We start from the raw sequence: 25589 nt of genomic DNA, 5'->3' as shown, positions 1-25589 counted from the left end.
ATACTTGAGGTTATAGCCTTTCCAAATCAACTTCATCAATTTTGCCACAATTTCCCACAAACAGCACAATGGCTTAGTGGTTAGCACTGTTGCTTTGCAGCGCTGGCATCCTGGGTTGAAATCCCACCAAGGACAACATCTGCAAGGAGTTTGTGTGTTCTCCCCATGTTTGCGTGGGTTTCCTCCCGGTACTTGGTGTCACGTCGCGGTCAGACACAGGGACTGCTGTTCCTGCCTCGGCCACTGGGAGGCGCCGGACTGTCACGTCGCCATCAGATACAGGGACTGCTGTTCCTGCCTCGGCCACTGGGAGGCGCCGGACTGTCACGTCGCTCTCAGATACAGGGACTGCTGTTCCCGTCTCAACCACTGGGAGGTGCCGGGCGGTCACGTCACCGTCAGACTCGGGGACGGCTGTTCCTGCCTCGGCCACTAGGAGGCGCCGTGGTTACCCCGTGGGTGGTGGTGACAGAGAAGGGGCTCCTGCGCAGGCATCTGGTGGGCGCAGGCTCCACTCCTCTGTCAGTCATGAAAGGGTTGGTGCATCAAATCTGGCCTGGTCCTGGGGGATGTCATCAGACTGTGAGCCTGTGAGGGATAGCCTGATCCTTCAAATACCTTGGGGCCTGTCTTGCAGAGGCCGCCAGATATAGTCTTGGTTTCCCCAGTGTGCTAGTTTGTTATTTGCTACTTTGATTCTGACCTTTGTCTGGATTTCTGACTCTGCTCCTGCCTGACGATTTTGCACCTCTGCCGCCCTCCTGGTTTACGACTCTGACCTTGGCCTGGTTTTTGACACTGCGACTGCCTAATGATTTTGTACCTCTGCCTCCCTCCTGGTTTATGACTCTGACCTTGGCCTGGATTTGACTCTGCTACTGTCTGCCGTTTTTATACCTCTGCTGCCCGCCTGGTTTAGATTTGGATTCCTGACTACGCTTTTGGTCCCGTTTTTAACCCCTTTCTGGCGACCGTCCTGCTCTGGTCCGCTGCTCTTATTCAGACAGCTACCTCCTGGGCTCTGCTGTAAATTCAGATCCCTGTATAGGGGTAAAGGGTATCGGGGTTGCTCGGGGTGCTGTCTTACTGCAGCCCAGACTCGCAGATGGACGTCACACTCGGGTTTCCTCCCACATTGCAAAGACATACTGATAGGAAATTTAGATTGTGAGCCCCATCGGGGACAGAGATGTGAAGCATTGTGGAATTAATAAGTGAATAAACTAAATAAAATATGCTCAAACACTAAAACTAAAATTACACAGCTAAATAAGAATCATAAAAAAAATTAATATCTTAAACGCAAAGTTACTCTAAAGACAGTTTCACACATCCTACATTCACAGTCTGACTACCCAAACTCAACAGCTTTGGAGTCAGAAGACCCGCTGCCCATCATCTTGGTCAATACTTGGACCGTGTGAAACCAACTTAATGAAGTTGGTCTTGCGCCTTTGGAGTCAGGAGACCCGTTGCCCATCATCTTGGTCAATGCTCTGACTGTGTGAAACCAGCTTAATAAAGTTTGTCTTGAACTGAATGAGGTCAAGAATTAATAAGTTGAAAATGATTATCACTGATTGTTCAATTTTGAACTATTTTATGATGTAGAGATAAAACCAGGTTATCCATGAGAATCCAGGAGCAGATTATTCTCAACATAACTTGAACTTCTGACAGATCTACACACAGTGAAACCTTTTTGAAACAACCAACATAACCTGTACTACAAAGGGGTCTCCTAAAAGTCATAAAGAGCATGCATGATATCAAATTAAACTTAAATATTTGCCCTACAAATTGTGGTCTAGATAATGGGATGTTTCTCTCAACCAGCACATATTTCAGCTGGATGTGCTTCTAAGGATGCACTTTAGCTGAAATGTATTGCGGCGAGTCCTTGCACAGCAATACCAGCTGCCGGCCAATCAGAGGCCAGCAGCTGATGTTGGAATGCAAGTAACTGGCTTCACATGGCATGTCCTGCCAGATGCTTACAAAGTGAAGTCAGCTGCCGGCTTCAGAAGAGGACGCCACACAGCGTGGGAGTGGAGGACGGCGAGTAGAATCATTCTATGTATGTGCTAAAGATCAGTGGCACAACGAGGGGCATATATACCAGGATGCATCTAGGATGGGAGTGTCAGAAAGCTTGGTCTCAGTCGCAGGTCATGGGTCTTGCAACAGGATAATGACCCAAAACACACAGCTAAAAACACCCAAGAATGGCTAGGAGGAAAACATGGGACTATTCTGAAGTGGCTTCTATGCGTCCTGACCTAAATCCTATTGAGCATCTTTGGAAAGAGCTGAAATATGACATATGGAAAAGACAGCCTTCAAACACGAGACAACTGGAGCAGTTTGCTCTTCAGGAGTGAGCCAAAATACCTGTCGAGAGGCGCAGAAGTCTCATTAAGGCTGTGTGCCCACGTTGCGTTTTTTTAAGCGTTTTTGAAGCGTTTGTGCCGAATCAGACGCTTCAGAAATGCTTAAAAGAAGCTTCCCATTCAATTTAATGCATTTTTGGCTTTTTGTGCCAATGCATGCGCTTTTTTCCACTCAGAAAACGCTTAGCGGCTAAAAACGCAGCACGCTCATTATTTTCCGCATAGGTCCGCGTTTCTAGATGTTTCCAAGCTTTCCAGAAACCGCGCTGAAAAAAATGCATCAAAAACACGCGCTTTTTGTGCAAAAATCATGCAAAAACCGCACGGAAATAAAACGTGCGGCTTCTGGGAAGGAGTCCGGTTTTCTGAGCATTTAAAAACACTAACATGGGCACATAGCCTCACAGTTACAGGAATCATTTTATTGCAGTGATTGCCTCAAAAGGTTGTGCAACAAAATATTAAGTTAACGCTACCATCATTTCTGTCCAGGCCTATTTCATGAGTTTTATTTTTTCAAAAATTCTGTGGAAGCATGGTTGAAAAGCAATGTCTGACTTTCATTTGTTCATTTTCATAGATTTTTGATTTATTATTACTTTTGTCAGATTCAAGTTATTTCTGTCACCATTGTGGGTTTTTCTGTCATTAAATGAGGGGTACCAACAATTTTGACCACATGTGTACCCATCTATCAGGATGGGCCCATGTTGTGGGACATATATACCAGGTGGAGGTGTGTGTGTATATTTATACTGTATATATATATCAGGATGTCCCTACAATGGGGTACTTACCTATATACCAGGATGGGGCTCAGGATAAGGAACATACAGTCATATGTTAAAGTTTGGGCACCCCTATTAATATTAACCTTTTTTCTTTATAACAATTTTGGTTTTTGCAACAGCTATTTCAGTTTCATATATCTAATAACTGATGGACTCAGTTATATTTCTGGATTCATATGAGGTTTATTGTACTAACAGAAAATGTGCAATCTGCATTTAAACAAAATTTGACAGGTGCAAATGTATGGGCACCTATTATTTTCTTGATTTGAACACTCCTAACTACTTTTTACTGACTTCCTGAAGCACTAAATTGGTTTTGTAACCTCATTGAGCTTTGAACTTCATAGCCAGGTGTATCAAATCATGAGAAAAGGTATTTAAGGTGGCCACTTGCAAGTAGTTCTCCTATTTGATTCTCCTATGAAGAGTGGCATCATGGGCTCCTCAAAACAACTCTCAAATGATCTGAAAACAAAGATTATTCAACATAGCTTTTCAGGGGAAGGATACAAAAAGTTGTCTCAGAGATTTAACCTGTCAGTTTCCACTGTGAGGAACATCGTAAGGAAATGGAAGAACACAGGTACAGTTCTTGTAAAGCCCAGAAGTGGCAGGCCAAGAAAAATATCAGAAAGGCAGAGAAGAAGAATGGTGAGAACAGTCAAGGACAATCCACAGACCACCTCCAAAGACCTGCAGCATCATCTTGCTGCAGATGGTGTCACTGTGCATCGGCCAACAATACAGCGCACTTTGCACAAGGAGAAGCTGTATGGGAGAGTGATGCGAATGAAGCCGTTTCTGCAAGCACGCCACAAACAGAGTCGCCTGAGGTATGCAAAAGCACATTTGGACAAGCCAGTTACATTTTGGAAGAAGGTCCTGTGGACTGATGAAACAAAGATTGAGTTGTTTGGTCATACAAAAAGGCGTTATGCATGGAGGCTAAAAAACACAGCATTCCAAGAAAAACACTTGCTACCCACAGTAAAATTTGGTGGAGGTTCCATCATGCTTTGGGGCTGTGTGGCCAATGCCGGCACCGGGAATCTTGTTAAAGTTGAGGGTCGCATGGATTCAACTCAGTATCAGCAGATTCTTGACAATAATATGCAAGAATCAGTGACGAAGTTGAAGTTACGCAGGGGATGGATATTTCAGCAAGACAATGATCCAAAACACCGCTCCAAATCTACTCAGGCATTCATGCAGAGGAACAATTACAATGTTCTGGAATGGCCATCCCAGTCCCCAGACCTGAATATCATTGAACATCTGTGGGATGATTTGAAGCGGGCTGTCCATGCTCGGCGACCATCAAACTTAACTGAACTGGAATTGTTTTGTAAACAGGAATGGTCACAAATACCTTCATCCATGATCCAGGAACTCATTAATAGCTACAGGAAGCGACTAGAGGCTGTTATTTTTGCAAAAGGAGGATCTACGAAATACTAATGTCACTTTTATGTTCAGGTGCCCATACTTTTGCACCGGTCAAATTTTGTTAAAATGCAGATTGCACATTTTCTGTTAGTACAATAAACCTCATTTGAATCCAGAAATATAACGGAGTCCATCAGTCATTAGATATATGAAACTGAAATAGCTGTTGCAAAAACCAAAATTGGTATAAAGAAAAAAGGTTAACATTAATAGGGGTGCCTAAACTTTAACATATGACTGTATTTACCAGTATGGACCCAGGATGGGAGACATATATATGAGGATAGGCCCAGATTGAGGTCCATATATACCAGGATGTGCCCAGGATGAGGGACACATATCAGGGTGGGCCCAGAAAGAAGGACATATATACCGGGATGGGGGACACATATACGATGGGGTCCAGGATAAGGGACATATATACCAGAATGTGTCCAGGATGGGGGACATACATACTAGGGTGGGTGACATATTAAACATGATGGGTCAAGGATAAGGAACATATATACCAGGAAGGGACCAGGATAAGGGACATATATACCAGGAAGGGCCCAGGATGGGGGACATTACTGCACAATGGTGAAGGAGAGGCACCACGTACGTCCTTGTAGGATTTAGAACGCTACAAGGACCCATACATCTAACCAACATGCGGGGGACGCAGGTCCAAATTTTGCACCAGGGCCCATAGAACTCTATGAGTATAACATGAAGTCAAGAGATATTAAGGCTATGTGCCCACGTTGCTTTTTTGAAGCAGAATATTCCTGAGCGGAAACACACACCCTCTTCCCAGGAAAACGCATGCGTTTTATGAAGTGCTTTTGTAAGCGTTTTAGCATGAGTTTTCCTATGTGGTTTTGCAATACAACTGTATGTTTGCGGAAACGCACGCGTTTCTGCAAAATTAATGAGCATGGTGCGTTTTTTTCCGCTAAGCGTTTCCGCAGCAGAAAAAAATGCACCATTAGCACATGTGCAGATTCAGTTATGACAACATGGGATGCTTTTCTTAAGCGTTTCCGTGGCAGAAACGCGCGTCTAAAAGTGCCGCCGAAACACTTAAAAAACGCAACGCTTAAAAAACTCAATGTGCTACCTCATGTGTAAAAAAAATTTTTTCTGTTTGACTACTGAATTATTCTATGTTCGAGGGTTTAATCTTCCCACCTCAATTCGCCCTATTTTTTACCTCCCTCTTTATTCTGTCGTACTGGTATTGGTGCAGCAGATGTGCGCATGACTGAAGAATCCGGGGTTACGATTTTATTCGTTACCGTAAGCATGTTAACCGGGATCAGAGTGCATGCGCTAATCTAAGGCTGCATGATTGTTTGCAGTATTGTCATGGTAATCGCAGATAAGTTTAGTGTCAATCAATCTGTGCATGACCGGATGTTCCGCGGCCATATTATTATTGGGCATACTGAATAAACCGGAAGTTTGGCAGTGAGAATTATGATGGGTACGTACGTATAGTAGCGGGAACGGAATAGGCCTGACCGCGTTATATATATATACGTGGGTCTCTATTGACGCCTGGAGTGTCACTGTTTCTGATATTTGTAAAGCGGTCTCATGTTCATGTAACTGCGCATGACCAGAAGTCCCACGGCCATCTTGGTTTCGGGCATAATGAGCGGACCGGAAGTATGGCGGCTGGGTATTATGCTCATGTAACTGCGCATGACCGGAAGTCCCCGCGGCCATTTTGGTTTTGGGTATAACGAGCAAACCGGAAGTATGGCAGCTGGGACCGCGGCGTTTGTGAGAGTATACACGCCATGAGTGGAGAAGGCGTAGCGTTCATGGCGCTTAACGTCAGTTATCACAGGTGGCGTTTTAAAGTTCAGTGATTTCCTGTGGCCCGTGTTTGAGTGAATTTCAGGTGGGTGTGTTCTATCCTGATTAACAGGCTACATTTAGCCCACTGTTACAAGCGGTCTCACTCCATTGTCACCTAGGAGGGAGCCTGGTTACTATGTGTTGCGTCCAGTACTTGCAGTTAGATCCCCTGAAGAGCCAGTAAATGACGAAACGCGTCGGGCTGCATAGGGACATTGCAGGGCTATTTTTGTGAGGGTCAGATGTGGACTTCCCTTGTTAGGGCGGGAGTCATGGGTGTCAGGTTTGCTAGCCCCTACAGGGTTTGATTAGGGTAACTCCCTGCTTCCTGACTTGTCTCGACTCTGATGGACATCTGATTATCGGCATCTTCCAGACATATGGGTGAGATCCTTCCTTTATATTTATGGATTATTGGTTTGGTTTTTGATGTCTCCTCTCTAGACATGAATGGGTCATTTTTCTGTTTAAGCTAAGTATGATAGGGGCTATATACGCCTCTGGTTAAGTAACCATTCATGATAACACTGTGGTTGTTATTCACATTGTCTGTTATCTAGTTGTATCAGTCTGTCCCGGTTTTTTCACTTTTGGACATGGAATTAGCCACACGTATGTACTTTGGGTCATCTGGTGTGGAAATATAAACAGACACTCCACTGTATAGTCTGTGGCAACTGACTGTGTTTTTTAATCGCACTTTATCGTTTGGTAGCTTTTACACAATATTAAAAGTTATGTTTTAATTATTTTCTCTTTGCTGATTTGCTACCTCATGTGTAGTAACACAGAGGTTAGGTTCAAATTAAATTATTAAATTAAAGCAAAACTAAAAGATAGTAAACCATAAATGAAAAGTGAAATATTTTATCAATTCTCATAATATAAGCAATGGTAGCCAATAGTTATAATGATGCTTCCAAAAACCCAAAGGTGGCTCTGCCTTTCGAGTTTTTAAGTTAAATATTTACAATTCAAATAATAGATGTAAAATAAAATTAGTTTAAATGATAGAGTGAGATAAAGATTTGGTGCATCCTTATAATTATGTTTAATTAAATCATCATGGTACAAAAAATTATAGGCAGTTTAAAAAGTATTAAAGTTATCTCTACTTAAAATGTAAAAGTATAAATTAATTAAAAAATATATTTTTGCCTATTTAGTGTTGCATTTGAACTTCTACTCTTCTTTTCACATTTCTTAAAACACAGTCGTAACCCCTGAAGAGAATGTTTCATTTTATTGTATGCTATACATTAAAGGGAATCTGTCAGCAGTAGTTTTTTTTATTTTATAAGAGAGTGGAATGATGTAGGGGCAGAGACCCTGAATCCAGTAATGTGTCACTTACTGGGCTGCTCGGTGCACTTTTGCTAGAATCGTTACGCTGATTAGCCTGACTGGCTTGCATATGACACACAGTCCTGTAGTGTTAATCTCCTACTGAAAAAACACTAATGGTATTGAAACTATATCACACAGCCAAATGAGTGACACATCCTTGAAATCAGGTTCTCTGCCCCTCCGCCATGCTGCTCGAAGATTAAATAGCAGAAACATGCTGACAGATTCCATTTAAGATTAGAATGGTGTTGGCAATTTTCATCCATTGGCATACATAAAAAATAAATGAAATAAAGTCAAACCAAAATGTAAAAAGTCACAGTGATAACATGGAATAAATTTGAATAAAAAATTAGCGTAGAAAAAAAAAAGCCATGGCAAATAACGTTTAAAAACAGGTTGCAAAACATATTTACTTTGAAGGATCCAACTCTATTAGTAACGACCTTGCTTTCATCCGGCTGTCTAATTTGCTATAGAGTGAATGAACGAAAAAAATAAATAAAATACAGAAGGCGGCGATCATAAAAAAAATATGTAGGTAATTATATCAAAGAACATGCAGATTGTAGTAATGATTAGACTGCACTGTGGATGAAAAAAAGAGTCCACGGTGCAGCTCGATAAAGCATGCAGACAGGAACTATAATATTGCAAGCAAGTACCAAAGTATCCAATATTTGGCAGCAGTCCGAATATATTCACTATCCAAATATTAAACTTACACAAAATCATAGCTAATGCATGCAAATTGTCCATCCTGTAATACTGGCATGATCTAGGCCTCGTACTTTCTCGTAGTCCAAATGATTGTAGTGATAGTACTAATATGCAAATAAGGCGCTAAGTGCTCTGGACATGATGGAGCACGTCCTGAGCCTCTGCCTCATGAGGTTGTTTCCCCATCCAGCACCAGTCTCTTCAGAGCAGTCAGACGGCTGTATAACCCGTAGCGAGACTGTACGGACTGGCCGGCGGCTCTCCCGACCCGGGTGTGACAGCTTTTTGTATTTCTATGCAGCTGTCACACTAAGGTTGGGAGAACCGCTGGCCAGTCCGAGGATTGCGTTCCGATCTCCCTCGATTTATATGGCTCGCTTAGCTTGACTGATCGCTTGCAGTGCAAATTCATCAAGGCTGGCATTGCACACGCTGGTCTTGTATCAGATGTTCCTGATTCATGAAGAGGTGCACAGCAGATACTGGAGTGAAATTTCTGGAGTACAAAATGCCACAGCACAATATGAATTATACAAGCTGAAGTGTCCCGCCTCCACAGAGCCCCAGTCTCACCCCATTTCAGCCCATTTGATCTGAGCTGGCAGAATTCCCCTGTGAAAGTACTGATGAATCGGGCTCGCAGTCTGAAACAATCTCAGGAGGCAGAGGAATGGTAAATGCTCTGTCACGCCCAGAGCCCTTAATGCTTCATTTGCATTAAATTAAAATGCTAATTACTTGGTAATGTAACCATTGATGGGAAGAGTGTTTTACAAATCAAAGACCTGCATGTTGGTATGCCTACATGTCCCTCTCTTGTGTATATATCAGCCTGCATTGCTACATGTCCCTCTCTTGTGTATATATCAGCCTGCATTGCTACATGTCCCTCTCTTGTGTATATATCAGCCTGCATGCCTACATGTCCCTCTCTTGTGTATATATCAGCCTGCATTGCTACATGTCCCTCGCTTGTGTATATATGAGCCTGCATGCCTACATGTCCCTCTCTTGTGTATATATCAGCCTGCATTGCTACATGTCCCTCTCTTGTGTATATATCAGCCTGCATTGCTACATGTCCCTCTCTTGTGTATATATCAGCCTGCATTGCTACATGTCCCTCTATTGTGTATATATCAGCCTGCATTCCTACATGTCCCTCTCTTGTGTATATATCAGCCTGCATTCCTACATGTCCCTCTCTTGTGTACATATCAGCCTGCATGCCTACATGTCCCTCTCTTGTGTATATATCAGCATGCATTCCTACATGTCCCTCTCTTGTGTATATATCAGCCTGCATTGCTACATGTCCCTCTCTTGTGTACAGTCATGGCCAAAAGTTTTGAGAATGACACAAATATTAATTTTTACAAAGTCTACTGCTTCATTTTTTCTAATGGCAATTTGCATATACTGAATGTTATAAAGAGTGATCAGCTTAACAGCAATTACTTGCAAAGTCAATATTTGCCTAGAAAATTAACTTTATCCCCCAAAACACATTTCAACATCATTGCAGCCCTGCCTTAAAAGGACCAGCTAACATCGTTTCAGTGATTGCTCCATTAACACAGGTGTGGGTGTTGATGAGGACAGGGCTGGAGATCAATCTGTCATGATTAAGTAAGAATGACACCACTGGACACTTTAAAAGGAGGCTGGTGCTTGGCATCATTGTTTCTCTTCTGTTAACCATGGTATCTCTAAAGAAACACGTGCAGTCATCATTGCACTGCACAAAAATGGCCTAACAGGGAAGAGTCTTGAAAAACCAGGGGAAGAGTCTTGAGGAGATCATTTGCATATTCCCAGTGCCTTCTGGGATAAGCGAAGAGTCTCCGCGAGCTCAACGATCACTGGGTTTTGGCTGTTGCAGCTGAAAAGAGGAAATCGGAAAAAATTTTGGCTCATCTTTCATCTTTTTTAAGAAATCTCAATATGGAAGAGGCCAGGAGCCATTTGGTAAGCTGCATTTCTTGCTACATGTTCACAGACTTACCAGTGGAAAAGCCAAACTTCACATGCCACAAATGCAAGCTTGTGTCCCTGTTGGAGGAAAAGTTGCAAAATCTCGAAGAGAGGTTAGCTACGTTGAAGATCATTAAGGAAGGTGAAGAGTTCTTGGACAGAGCAGAATTATCTCTTCATGTTACAGAAAGAGAAGAAATTCAAAGTGCACCTGAAGAAAGAGAGGAATGGAAGCATGTGACCCAGAGAAGCAGGAGGATCAGGAGGCAGTCAGCACCCATACTTCTCAGGAACCAGTACCAGGCTCTCACGCAGGAAAACGATGAAGAAATACATCAGGATAAGACTTTACCAACAAACAGCAACCTTGTACGCCTTCAGAGTCCTCCTGGATGGAGAAAGAAAAATGTTGTGAAGAAGAAACGGAGAGTGGTGGTCATGGGGGATTCCCTGTTGAGAGGAACAGAGGCCGCTATCTGCAGACCGGATATAACTTCAAGAGAAATGTGCTGTCTTCCAGGTGCAAAAATTAAAGATGTGTCTGACAGGATATCAGGACTCTTCAGACCTACAGATGACTACCCATTCCTGCTACTACATGTGGGGACAAATGACACCGCAAGAAATGACCTGGAAACCATCTGCAGAGACTTTGAAGACTTAGGCAAGAAAGTGAAAGAACTGGGAGTGCAGGTGGTCTTCTCTTCCATCCTCCCAGTGAATGGCCATGGAACAAGGAGGTGGAATAAGATTCTGCAGGTGAACAACTGGCTACGTCGATGGTGCCGTCAGCAACGATTTGGATTTATGGATCACGGAATGAATTACCTTTACGATGGACTACTTGCTAGAGATGGGGTGCACCTTACGAAGACTGGAAAACATGTATTTGGAAGTCGCCTTGCTACACTTGTAAGGAGAGCTTTAAACTAGAACAACATGGGAAGGGAAGCAAAAGACCAGAAAAAGCCATACACCTGACAAATGCTATTGAGAACTCTGCTATTAGAAGTGGAAAGGAAGAAAAAAGACAAAAGAATCTAATTAATAAAAAAATTGGAGAAAGAGAAACCAATCACAAACTAAAATGTTTCTATACTAATGCACAAAGCATGGGCAACAAACAAGGAGAATTGGAACTACTAACACAGGAAAAGAAATATGATGTCATTGGAATCACTAAAACTTGGTGGGACGATACACATGATTGGAATACAAGACTAGAAGGATACAATTTATTTGCAAGAAACAGACTTGATAAACGAGGAGGAGGTGTTGCATTGTATGTTAGAAACGCGTATATCTGCACAGAGATTGAAGCTTCAGAGACTGGGAGTTCTGTGGAAACTGTTTGGGTAAGAATACAAGGACAGAACAATGGAAAGGACACCATTGTAGGCATTTACTACAGGCCGCCTGTGCAAGCTGAAGATATGGATGAACTCTTTATGCATCAAATGGCCAAGTTCTCCAAAAAATATGACATAGTTGTCATGGGAGATTTCAACTATCCAGACATTTGTTGGGAATCTCTCTCAGGCAACACTAACAGGTCAAGGAAATTCTTATCCTCTCTTGCTGACAACTTTATCTTCCAAAAGTTAGGGGAGAAAACAAGGGGAACTGCTACCTTGGATCTAATCCTTATAAACAGGGAGGAAATGGTTGAGGAGGTAAAAGTGGCTGGGACCCTAGGAGGTAGCGACCATGCTATTTTAGAATTTTGGATAACTAGAGGAGGAAGACCTGTGAAGACTCAGACATCAAGGTTAGATTTCAGAAAGGCAGATTTTAAGGGATTCAGAAAGAGAATTGGAGGGATCCAATGGCTGGATATCCTTAAAGACAAAAATGTCCAGGAAGGATGGGAAATCTTGAAAAGTGAAATTCTCAAAGCACAATTGTTAACAATTCCGAAAAGAGGGAAGAATAGCAAGCATTTAAGGAAACCAGGATGGATGAACACAGAACTTAAGCACATGCTAAAAAGGAAGAAAAAAATGTTTATAAAATGGAAAGAGGGAGGCATATCTAAAGAAGAATATAATGCTGTCTGCAGAACCTGCAGCGCACAAATCAGATTATCTAAAGCTGAAAATGAATTGAGGCTTGCAAGAGATGTCAAAAGCAATAATAAAGGATTTGGGGGATAGGTCAAAAGTGAAAAAAAGTCAAAGATGCTATAGGATTTTTACAGGATGAAAATGATGAAATGGTAAGACAGGATGTTGAGAAGGCCGAACTTTTAAATTCCTATTTTGCATCTGTTTTCTCTCAGAAAGGAAATGTAACATCAACTGTTCTTCACTGTCCTATTAAGGGAATAGAAGAATCCAGGATATCTATAAACAGAAAGATAGTGAGGAAACACTTAGCTAACCTAGATGAATTCAAGTCTCCAGGTCCAGATGAATTACACCCCAGAGTACTGAAGGAGATAGCAGAATAAATTTTTTAACCCCTCTCCATAATCTTTGAAAATTCTTGGAGAACAGGAGAAGTCCCAGAAGACTGGAGAAGAGCAAATGTTGTTCCTATCTTCAAAAAGGGGAAGAAGGTGGACCCAGGCAACTAAAGGCCGGTGAGTCTGACTTCTATACCAGGAAAGATCTTTGAACAGATTATTAAACAACATGTATGTCAGTACCTGGATAAGAATGAAGTGATTAAACAGAGTCAGCATGGGTTTGTAACTAATAAGTCATGTCAAACTAACTTAATTTCCTTCTATGACAGAATCACTGATTGGGTGGATCAAGGAAATGCTGTAGATATAGTATATCTTGACTTCAGCAAAGCATTTGACAAAGTATTTCATACAATCCTTATTGAAAAAATGACTAAGTATGGAATGGACAAGGCAACTGTTAGGTGGATTCATAACTGGCTTAGTGATCGGACCCAAAGAGTGGTCGTAAATGGCTGCACATCCAGTTGGAAGAATGTCTCAAGTGGGGTACCACAAGGCTCTGTCCTGGGCCCTGTATTGTTCAACATCTTTATCAATGATTTAGATGAAGGAATTGAGGGTAAACTGATTAAATTTGCTGATGACAAAAGCTAGGAGGGATAGCTAATACTAGAGGAGAGAGAGAGAGGATTCAAAAAGATATAAATAAACTGGAGAAGTGGGCAGCAACTAACAGAATGGTTTTTAACAGGGAAAAATGCAAAGTACTACATCTGGGCAATAAAAATGAAAAAAGCATATACAGAATGGGAGGAATAGGGCTAAGCAACAGCACATGTGAAAAAGACTTGGGTATACTAATAGATCACAGACTGAATATGAGTCAACAGTGTGATGCAGCAGCAAAAAAGGCAAATGCAATTCTAGGATGTATTAACAGAAGCATACAGTCTAGATCATGTGAAGTCATTATTTCCCTCTACTCCTCTTTGGTCAGACCTCATCTGGAATATTGTGTCCAGTTTTGGGCACCACATTTTAAAAAAGACATCAACAAACTGGAGCAAGTTCAGAAAAGAGCGACCAGAATGGTGACCGGTCTGCAAACCCTGTCTTATGAGGAAAGGTTGCAGGATTTGGGAATGTTTAGTTTGAAAAAGAGAAGACTGAGAGGAGACTTAATAGCTGTCTACAAATATCTAAATGGCTGTCACATTGTAGAAGGATCAACTTTATTCTCATTTGCACAAGGAAAGACTAGAAGCAATGGGATGAAACTGAATGGGAGGAGACACAGATTAGATATTAGAAAAAACTTTTTGACAGTTAGAGTGATCAATGAGTGGAACATGCTGCCACGAGAAGTGGTGAGTTCTCCTTCAATGGAAGTCTTCAAACAGAGGCTGGACAGACATCTGACTGGGATGATTTAGCGAATCCTGCTTTGAGCTGGGAGTTGGACCAGATGGCCCAGGAGGTCCTTTCCAATTCTACGATTCTATGATTCTATGAGTATCGCAGCTAGAAAGATTGCACCTCAGTCAACAATCTATCGCATCATCAAGAACTTCAAGGAGAGAGGTTCCCTTGTTGCCAAAAAGGCACCAGGGCGCCCAAGAAAGACCAGCAAGCGCCAGGACCGTTTCTTAAAAGTGTTTCACCTGCGGGATCGGGCTACCAGCAGTGCAGAGCTTGCTCAGGAATGGCAGCAGGCAGGTGTGAGTGCATCTGCACGCACTGTGAGGCGGAGACTCTTGGAGCAAGGCCTGGTCTCAAGGAGGGCAGCAAAGAAGCCACTTCTCTCAAGAAAAAACATCATGGACAGACTGATATTCTGCAAGAGGTACAGGGAGTGGACTGCTGAGGACTGGGGTAAAGTCATTTTCTCTGATGAATCCCCTTTTCGATTGTTTGGGACATCTGGAAAACGGCTTATTCGGAGAAGACCAGGTGAGCGCTACCACCAGTCTTGTCTCATGCCAACTGTCAAGCATCCTGAAACCATTCATGTGTGGGGTTGCTTCTCAGCCAAGGGAATGGGCACTCTCTCAGTCTTGCCTAAAAACACAGCCATGAATAAAGAATGGTACCAGAATGTCCTCCAAGAACAACTTCTCCCCACCGTCCAAGAGCAGTTTGGCGATCAACAATGCCTTTTTCAACATGATGGAGCACCTTGCCATAAAGCAAAGGTGATAACTAAATGGCTCAGGGAACAAAACATAGAGATTTTGGGACCATGACCTGGAAACTCCCCAGATCTTAATCCCATTGAGAACTTGTGGTCAATCATCAAGAGACGGGTGGACAAACAAAAACCTTCAAATTCAGACAAAATAAAAGCATTGATTTTGCAAGAATGGACTGCTATCAGTCAGGATTTGATCCAGAAGTTGATTGAGAGGGAGAATGCCAGGGAGAATTGCTGACGTCCTGAAGAAGAAGGGTCAACACTGCAAATATTGACTTGCTGCATTAACTCATTCTAACTGTCAATATAACCTTTTGTTACTCATAATATGATTGCAATTATATTTCTGTATGTGATAAAAACATCTGACAAACACACATAAAAACCAGAGGGCAGCAGATCATGTGAAAATATAATATTTGTGTCATTCTCAAAACTTTTGGCCATGACTGTATATATCAGCCTGCATTGCTACATGTCCCTCTCTAGTGTATATATCAGCCTGCATTCCTACATGTCCCTCTCTTGTGTATATATCAGCCTGCATTGCTACATGTCCCTCTCTTGTGTATATATCAGCCTGCATTGCTACATGTCCCTCTCTTGTGTATATATCAGCCTGCATTGCTACATGTCCCTCTCTTGTGTATATATCAGCCTGCATTCCTACATGTCCCTCTCTTGTGTATATATCAGCCTGCATTGCTACGTGTCCCTCTCTTGTGTATATATCAGCCTGCATTGCTACATGTCCCTCTCTTGTGTATGTATCAGCCTGCATTCCTACATGTCCCTCTCTTGTGTATATATCAGCCTGCATTCCTACATGTCCCTCTCTTGTGTATATATCTGCCTGCATTCCTACATGTCCCTCTCTTGTGTATATATCTGCCTGCATTCCTACATGTCCCTCTCTTGTGTATATATCAGCCTGCATTCCTACATGTCCCTCTCTTGTGTATATATCTGCCTGCATGCCTACATGTCCCTCTCTTGTGTATATATCTGCCTGCATTCCTACATGTCCCTCTCTTGTGTATATATCAGCCTGCATTCCTACATGTCCCTCTCTTGTGTATATATCTGCCTGCATGCCTACATGTCCCTCTCTTGTGTATATATCTGCCTGCATTCCTACATGTCCCTCTCTTGTGTATATATCAGCATGCATTCCTACATGTCACTCTCTTGTGTATATATCAGCCTGCATTCCTACATGTCCCTCTCTTGTGTATATATCAGCATGCATTCCTACATGTCCCTCTCTTGTGTATATATCAGCCTGCATTCCTACATGTCCCTCTCTTGTGTATATATCAGCCTGCATTCCTACATGTCCCTCTCTTGTGTATATATCAGCCTGCATTCCTACATGTCCCTCTCTTGTGTATATATCAGCCTGCATTGCTACATGTCCCTCTCTTGTGTATATATCAGCCTGCATTGCTACATGTCCCTCTCTTGTGTATATATCAGCCTGCATGCCTACATGTCCCTCTCTTGTGTATATATCAGCCTGCATTGCTACATGTCCCTCTCTTGTGTATATATCAGCCTGCATTGCTACATGTCCCTCTCTTGTGTATATATCAGCCTGCATTGCTACATGTCCCTCTCTTGTGTATATATCTGCCTGCATTCCTACATGTCCCTCTCTTGTGTATATATCAGCATGCATTCCTACATGTCACTCTCTTGTGTATATATCAGCCTGCATTCCTACATGTCCCTCTCTTGTGTATATATCAGCCTGCATTCCTACATGTCCCTCTCTTGTGTATATATCAGCATGCATTCCTACATGTCCCTCTCTTGTGTATATATCAGCATGCATTCCTACATGTCCCTCTCTTGTGTATATATCAGCCTGCATTCCTACATGTCCCTCTCTTGTGTATATATCAGCCTGCATTCCTACATGTCCCTCTCTTGTGTATATATCAGCCTGCATTGCTACATGTCCCTCTCTTGTGTATATATCAGCCTGCATTGCTACATGTCCCTCTCTTGTGTATATATCAGCCTGCATTCCTACATGTCCCTCTCTTGTGTATATATCAGCCTGCATTCCTACATGTCACTCTCTTGTGTATATATCGGCCTGCATTGCTACATGTCCCTCTCTTGTGTATATATCGGCCTGCATTCCTACATGTCCCTCTCTTGTGTATATATCAGCCTGCATTGCTACATGTCCCTCTCTTGTGTATATATCAGCCTGCATTGCTACATGTCCCTCTCTTGTGTATATATCTGCCTGCATGCCTACATGTCCCTCTCTTGTGTATATATCTGCCTGCATTCCTACATGTCCCTCTCTTGTGTATATATCAGCCTGCATTCCTACATGTCCCTCTCTTGTGTATATATCTGCCTGCATGCCTACATGTCCCTCTCTTGTGTATATATCAGCCTGCATTGCTACATGTCCCTCTCTTGTGTATATATCAGCCTGCATTGCTACATGTCCCTCTCTTGTGTATATATCAGCCTGCATTGCTACATGTCCCTCTCTTGTGTATATATCTGCCTGCATTCCTACATGTCCCTCTCTTGTGTATATATCAGCATGCATTCCTACATGTCACTCTCTTGTGTATATATCAGCCTGCATTCCTACATGTCCCTCTCTCGTGTATATATCAGCCTGCATTCCTACATGTCCCTCTCTTGTGTATATATCAGCATGCATTCCTACATGTCCCTCTCTTGTGTATATATCAGCATGCATTCCTACATGTCCCTCTCTTGTGTATATATCAGCCTGCATTCCTACATGTCCCTCTCTTGTGTATATATCAGCCTGCATTCCTACATGTCCCTCTCTTGTGTATATATCAGCATGCATTCCTACATGTCCCTCTCTTGTGTATATATCAGCCTGCATTCCTACATGTCCCTCTCTTGTGTATATATCAGCCTGCATTCCTACATGTCCCTCTCTTGTGTATATATTAGCCTGCATTCCTACATGTCCCTCTCTTGTGTATATATCAGCCTGCATTGCTACATGTCCCTCTCTTGTGTATATATCATCCTGCATTGCTACATGTCCCTCTCTTGTGTATATATCAGCCTGCATGCCTACATGTCCCTCTCTTGTGTATATATCAGCCTGCATTGCTACATGTCCCTCTCTTGTGTATATATCAGCCTGCATTGCTACATGTCCCTCTCTTGTGTATATATCAGCCTGCATTGCTACATGTCCCTCTCTTGTGTATATATCAGCCTGCATTCCTACATGTCACTCTCTTGTGTATATATCAGCCTGCATTCCTACATGTCCCTCTCTTGTGTATATATCAGCCTGCATTGCTACATGTCCCTCTCTTGTGTATATATCGGCCTGCATTCCTACATGTCCCTCTCTTGTGTATATATCAGCCTGCATTGCTACATGTCCCTCTCTTGTGTATATATCAGCCTGCATGCCTACATGTCCCTCTCTTGTGTATATATCAGCCTGCATTCCTATATGTCCCTCTCTTGTGTATATATCAGCCTGCATTGCTACATGTCCCTCTCTTGTGTATATATCAGCTTGCATGCCTACATGTCCCTCTCTTGTGTATATATCAGCCTGCATTGCTACATGTCCCTCTCTTGTGTATATATCAGCCTGCATTCCTACATGTCCCTCTCTTGTGTATATATCAGCCTGCATTGCTACATGTCCCTCTCTTGTGTATATATCAGCCTGCATTGCTACACGTCCCTCTCTTGTGTATATATCAGCCTGCATTCCTACATGTCCCTCTCTTGTGTATATATCAGCCTGCATTGCTACATGTCCCTCTCTCTTGTGTATATATCAGTCTGCATTCCTACATGTCCCTCTCTTGTGTATATATCAGCATGCATTGCTACATGTCCCTCTCTTGTGTATATATCAGCCTGCATTGCTACATGTCCCTCTCTTGTGTATATATCAGCCTGCATTGCTACATGTCCCTCTCTTGTGTATATATCAGCCTGCATTCCTACATGTCCCTCTCTTGTGTATATATCAGCCTGCATTGCTACATGTCCCTCTCTTGTGTATATATCAGCCTGCATTCCTACATGTCCCTCTCTTGTGTATATATCAGCATGCATTCCTACATGTCACTCTCTTGTGTATATATCAGCCTGCATTCCTACATGTCCCTCTCTTGTGTATATATCAGCCTGCATTCCTACATGTCACTCTCTTGTGTATATATCAGCATGCATTCCTACATGTCCCTCTCTTGTGTATATATCAGCCTGCATTGCTACATGTCCCTCTCTTGTGTATATATCAGCCTGCATTCCTACATGTCCCTCTCTTGTGTATATATCAGCCTGCATTCCTACATGTCACTCTCTTGTGTATATATCAGCCTGCATTGCTACATGTCCCTCTCTTGTGTATATATCAGCCTGCATTGCTACATGTCCCTCTCTTGTGTATATATCAGCCTGCATGCCTACATGTCCCTCTCTTGTGTATATATCAGCCTGCATTCCTACATGTCCCTCTCTTGTGTATATATCAGCCTGCATTGCTACATGTCCCTCTCTTGTGTATATATCAGCCTGCATTCCTACATGTCCCTCTCTTGTGTATATATCAGCCTGCATTGCTACATGTCCCTCTCTTGTGTATATATCAGCCTGCATTGCTACATGTCCCTCTCTTGTGTATATATCAGCCTGCATTCCTACATGTCCCTCTCTTGTGTATATATCAGCCTGCATTGCTACATGTCCCTCTCTTGTGTATATATCAGCCTGCATTGCTACCTGTCCCTCTCTTGTGTATAATATCAGCCTGCATTGCTACATGTCCCTCTCTTGTGTATATATCAGCCTGCATGCCTACATGTCCCTCTCTTGTGTATATATCAGCCTGCATTGCTACATGTCCCTCTCTTGTGTATATATCAGCCTGCATTGCTACATGTCCCTCTCTTGTGTATATATCAGCCTGCATTGCTACATGTCCCTCTCTTGTGTATATATCAGCCTGCATTGCTACATGTCCCTCTCTTGTGTATATATCAGCCTGCATGCCTACATGTCCCTCTCTTGTGTATATATCAGCCTGCATTCCTACATGTCCCTCTCTTGTGTATATATCAGCATGCATTCATACATGTCCCTCTCTTGTGTATATATCAGCCTGCATTCATACATGTCCCTCTCTTGTGTATATATCAGCCTGCATTGCTACATGTCCCTCTCTCTTGTGTATATATCAGCCTGCATGCCTACATGTCCCTCTCTTGTGTATATATCAGCCTGCATTCCTACATGTCCCTCTCTTGTGTATATATCAGCATGCATTCATACATGTCCCTCTCTTGTGTATATATCAGCCTGCATTCCTACATGTTCCTCTCTTGTGTATATGTCAGTCTGTATGCCTACATGTCCCGTTTTTTGTATATATCAGCCAAATATACAAAGACACCCAAGAGACACCCACTATGTAAAGTAAGACATTTCATTGATCATCTGTCGCAGTTGTACTGACTATAACCACTGAACACTATAGTAGAATTATCAGCAAACAAAGTAAAAACAAAAAATTACATAAAATTTCCACCAAAGGTAACAAAAATTATAATTTTTTTTAAGGCAACTATAGTAGAAAAACATTAGTACATGACTCTCATTCTTTTTCTTGTATTAAATATTTTTTCAACAGATAATCTTTATTGAGAATTAGATATTTTTCATACCTTCATACAATTTGTAAAATTTTAGTTTTCTTGTAGTTTTGTGTGGTGACATGACAAAGGGTTGTATCATGACATAAGAAGAATTGGTATAATTAATCATATGCACAATAGTTGCAAGTTAACTGTATGTATGAGATAGCCAAGATGATTGTCTATAAAATGATGGTAGTCTCACGTTGGAAGCCGTATTGGATGGTGAGTTATAAAGCGTGAAAGCCAAAAGTTCACAACATTGTTACCCTTTTGCTCGTCAATGTACATCAGCTTCTTAAGGTCTAAAAAGATATATTTAATAATACAGGTGCTTCTCACAAAATTAGAATATCATCAAAAAGTTAAGTTATTTCAGTTCTTCAATACAAAAAGTGAAACTCCTATATTATATGGAGTCATAAAAAAGAATGATTCACCGCACTCAACACGTTGATAGTATGCAAAAATTCATATATTTATTAAATGTGTCCAATCCATCAACAGAGGAAGGATGTGCCCAAGTGGAATTTAAACAATGTACAAACAGAATACCCAACATTTCGATCCTCCCGGATCTTATTCTACACTAAAATAAAAGAATATATACAATAAACTGAATATACACAAATATATACACATCAGTTATGGATCAACAATCGCCACTGTATAATAAAGTAACAAATATACATAGAAGGATCAAAAAACAAAATGAACAGTAATGTATGTAAAGTTACTGATGAAATGCTACTAGTCGGCTATAGCATATTGATTTGATTAATTAAATCAAGTACGAAATTCAAAATTAAATCCAGGAGATTAAGAGACCAGAGACACCATATGACATGACCCAGCTGAAATCAGTCTACACACTTACTGGACAGTATCCGTTTAAGTCATCTTCTACGACACCTAAATCTCTCAGGTATATCATATATTCTTTATTAAATCTGGCATTTTATTCATATTCTTCAACCATGGAATAGCTTACACTTGTATATATATTTCCACCTTCAGTTACCTTAAGGGGATACATATCTTTTCCAAGTGCCCTGGGTCCGCTACTAATTCTATTAAGGTAAACCTATGGTGTCTCTGGTCTCTTAATCTCCTGGATTTAATTTTGAATTTCGTACTTGATTTAATTAATCAAATCAATATGCTATAGCCGACTAGTAGCATTTCATCAGTAACTTTACATAGATTACTGTTCATTTTGTCTTTTGATCCTTCTATGTATAGTTGTTACTTTATTATACAGTGGCGATTGTCGATCCATAATTGATGTGTATATTCTGTATATATTTGTGTATATTCACTTTATTGTATATATTCTTTTATTTTAGTGTACCCCATGAATAAGATCCGGGAGGATCGAAACGTCGGGTATTCTGTTTGTACATTGTTTAAATTCCACTTGGGCACATCCTTCCTCTGTTGATGGATTGGACACATTTAATAAACATATGAATTTTTGCATACTATCAACGTGTTGAGTGCGGTGAATCATTATTTTTTATGTGTACAAGGCCCCAGCGGTCTAATTCACCTTCACCTACTTTTTCACCAGACCATTCCCACGTATATAATTATATAGAGTCATTACAGAGATCTATTTCAAGTGTTTATTTCTGTTAATGTTGATGATTATGGCTTATAGCCAATGAAAACCCAAAATTCATTATTTCAGCAAATTAAAATAATTGTCAAAAAACACCTGCAAAGGTTTACTAAGCGTTTAAAAAAGGTCCCTTAGTCTGTTTCAGTAGGCTCCACAATCATGGGGAAGACTGCTGACTTGACAGATGTGCAGAAGGCAGTAATTGACACACTCCACAAGGAGTGTAAGCCACAAAAGGTCATTGCTAAAGAAGCTGGCTGTTCACAGAGTGCTGTATCCAAGCATATTAATGGAATGTTCAGTGGAAGGAAAAAGTGTGGTAGAAAAAAGGTGCACAAGCAACCGGGATAACCGCAGCCTTGAAATGATTTTTAAGAAAAGGCCATTCAAAAATTTGGGGGAGATTCACAAGGATAGACTGCTGCTGGAGTCATTTCTTCAAAAGCCACCACACACAGACGTATCTAAGACAGGGGCTACCCTGGTTTCCCCGAAAATAAGACACTGTCTTATATTAATTTTTGCTCTGAAAGTTGCACCATGTCTTAGGCTACTTTCACACTAGCGTTTTTTTGCGCTGCGTGCACAGTCCAAACGCATACAAAAAACGCCTCAAGCGTTTTGCATGCATTTACTTATTTTAAGCGCATGCATTTTAACCAGTTTGTAGCCATATTGACTCTTAAAACGCATGCGATTTTAAACGCTGACGTGCGCATGTCCATGCGCACGTCTGCGTTCCCGTAGGCTGTAATGTTATTTTGTCGCATTACGTGTGCTCGCGTTTTTTTGAGACAGGTTGGACGGACCAAAAATGCAACAGGTTGCGTCTGGCGCGCCTGGGCGCACACCACAAAAAAACGCATGCGCACAAAAACGCATAGGAACGCGTGCAAACGCTAGACTATGCGCCCCCATGTTAAAGATAGGGGATCAGGATGCATGCGCATGTATGCGCACGATGCGCTGCGCTAAAAAACACTAGTGTGAAACCAGCCTTATTTTCGGGGGGGGGTCTTATTTTCATGAGAAACATTCCAGCGCGCTCTACCCTTACATAAGGAACGTTCTGTAGCGTAAAACCAGTAGTCAGACATATAGACCGTTCAGCAGAAAAGCAGACAACAAATCGAAGTAACACACTACGGTACGGTACTGTAATTGCCTGACTCCCACACAGGGCCACAAAACATAAGGGCTCTAAAATGACTCCCACACACTTTCTGGACACTGTACCGCTACCGTAACAATCACCCACAGCAGTTCCTTTACAGTAGCAGCCCCATCATCATTTTGCAGCCCCAAATATTCCCATCTTCCCATTGCAGCCCTCGTCATCCCTTTACAGTCCCCAATACAGCACCCCCATCATTCCATTACAGCCCCCATCATTCTACAGTACAGTATTACAGCCTCCCATCATCCCGGTATCCCACTGCAGCCTCCCATTATCACAGTATCCCACTGCAGCCTCCCATGTGTGTACCGTACACACACACACCCTTACACAGACACACACACACCCATACACAGACACACACACACACACTTTCTTACTGGTTTCCTCCACAGTGCTGCTTTCAGTACCTTGGTGGTGCAGGAGCCCTGGGCCAATCAGAGCGCAGGAGCCCTGGGCCAATCAGAGAGCAGGAGCCCTGGGCCAATCACAGCCCAGGAACAATCAGAGGCTATGGATGATGTCAGCTAGCCCATGGTTCCTGCGCTGTGATTGGCGCAGGGCTCATGGGCGGAGATCGGTACACAGCTCCGAGGCTGTGATTAACTCCTGCGAACAGCGCGGCTGCAGTGGCGGGCACCGGACAGCGGGAGCGAGACACAACTGCATGCCCCATGCACAGAACAAGGTATGCCTTATTTTCGGGGGGGGTATCTTATATTAGCAGGCACAGTGCTCTCCCTAGCATGCCTTACTTACGGGGGGGGGCGCCCAATTTTCGGAGAAACAGGGCAGTAGTGTCACATTCCTTGTGTCAAGTCACCAATAAACAACACCAGAAGCATCTTACCTGGGTCTAGGAGAAAAAGAAATGGAATGTTGCTCAGTGGTCCAAGGTGTTATTTTCAAATGAAAGTCAGTTTTGCATTTAATTTGGAAATCAAGGTCCAAGAGTCTGGGAGAATAGTGGAGAGGCATACAATCCAAACTGCTTGAGGTTTAGTGTGAAGTTTTCACAATTAGTGATAGCTTAGGGAGCCATGTCTTCTGCTGGTGTAGGTCCACTGTGTTTTATCAAGACCAAAGTCAGCGCAGCCATCTACCAGGAAATTTTAGAGCACTTCATGCTTTCCTCTGCCAACAAGCTTTATGATGATGGATATTTCACTCTCTAGAAGCACTTGGCACCTGTGTCACGGGGGGCTTAGTTCCGCTAAGGTTGTAATACCCGGGGCCCCTGTGATGTCCCTATAACTAGGGGAAACCCTGTCTGACCCTCAACCCAGGGTTTTTGCTGATGGTGCAAATGCCTGAGCCTCCAACCTCTCCTTGTCTCCTGCTCAGCCCTGCACTTAACCCTCCACCCTCCACCCAGTGAGGAGTCACACCACCAAAGCCCCCACACAAATTATGACAGACGGGGAACTTAAACTGCACTGCGCCGCACACACACAGGAATATACAGTAATGTGAACAGGGCACAACTAAACACAAATATGGGAAGGAGAAAGGATAACAACGGATCATACGCCACCAGATACGAATCTCTCTCTCTGCAACACCTCCACTCCAGACCGGAACCACTTGGTATGAAACACAAGCTATAATCGGCGACGCCCATAGGCCAGCATGACTATTTAAAGACCGAGGGCATGACTAACCATCCAATCTGGTCTCCAGCAGGATTAACCCCCGAGAGCCTGAAGATCAAGCCGGCGCCACTGAGGCTATAGTGGCTGGAGGTGGAACTACCTCTGCCTGCCGGACGCTGTGGTGTGAACAGCGTCCGACATGACATTACCCAGTCTTCTACGAGGGACCTCCGGACCCTCAAGACTCATAGGACCCGGCTTGTCCGGATGACGACGGTGAAAAGAACTGACCAGCCGATCCGCATGTATGTCTGAGGCTGGAACCCAAGACCTCTCCTCCGGACCATACCCCAGCCAGTGCACCAAATACTGAAGAGTACGGCGTACTACTCGAGAGTCCACTA

General features: G+C 42.5%; 1 protein-coding gene across 30 annotated transcripts in view; it reads right to left on the bottom strand.

Annotated features, from left to right (window-relative positions):
* GPHN (gephyrin) overlaps positions 1-25589 on the bottom strand; it is a 663734-nt gene that overhangs the window by 175238 nt on the left and 462907 nt on the right. For 12 of the 30 annotated variants that reach the window (XM_073551368.1, XM_073551372.1, XM_073551370.1 and 9 more), the window contains one exon: positions 8239-8295. The exons of the other annotated variants lie outside the window; for them this stretch is intronic. In XM_073551368.1, the coding sequence (XP_073407469.1) occupies positions 8239-8295 (57 nt within the window). The remainder of the gene's footprint in view (positions 1-8238; positions 8296-25589) is intronic. 30 annotated transcript variants of the gene reach the window in all.

This window comes from Dendrobates tinctorius, unplaced genomic scaffold (genome assembly GCF_039654945.1).
Source record: "Dendrobates tinctorius isolate UK_male_01 unplaced genomic scaffold, ASM3965494v1 ptg000175l, whole genome shotgun sequence".
NCBI classification, from domain to species: domain Eukaryota; kingdom Metazoa; phylum Chordata; class Amphibia; order Anura; family Dendrobatidae; genus Dendrobates; species Dendrobates tinctorius.
This window is presented reverse-complemented; position numbering and strand designations above follow the sequence as displayed.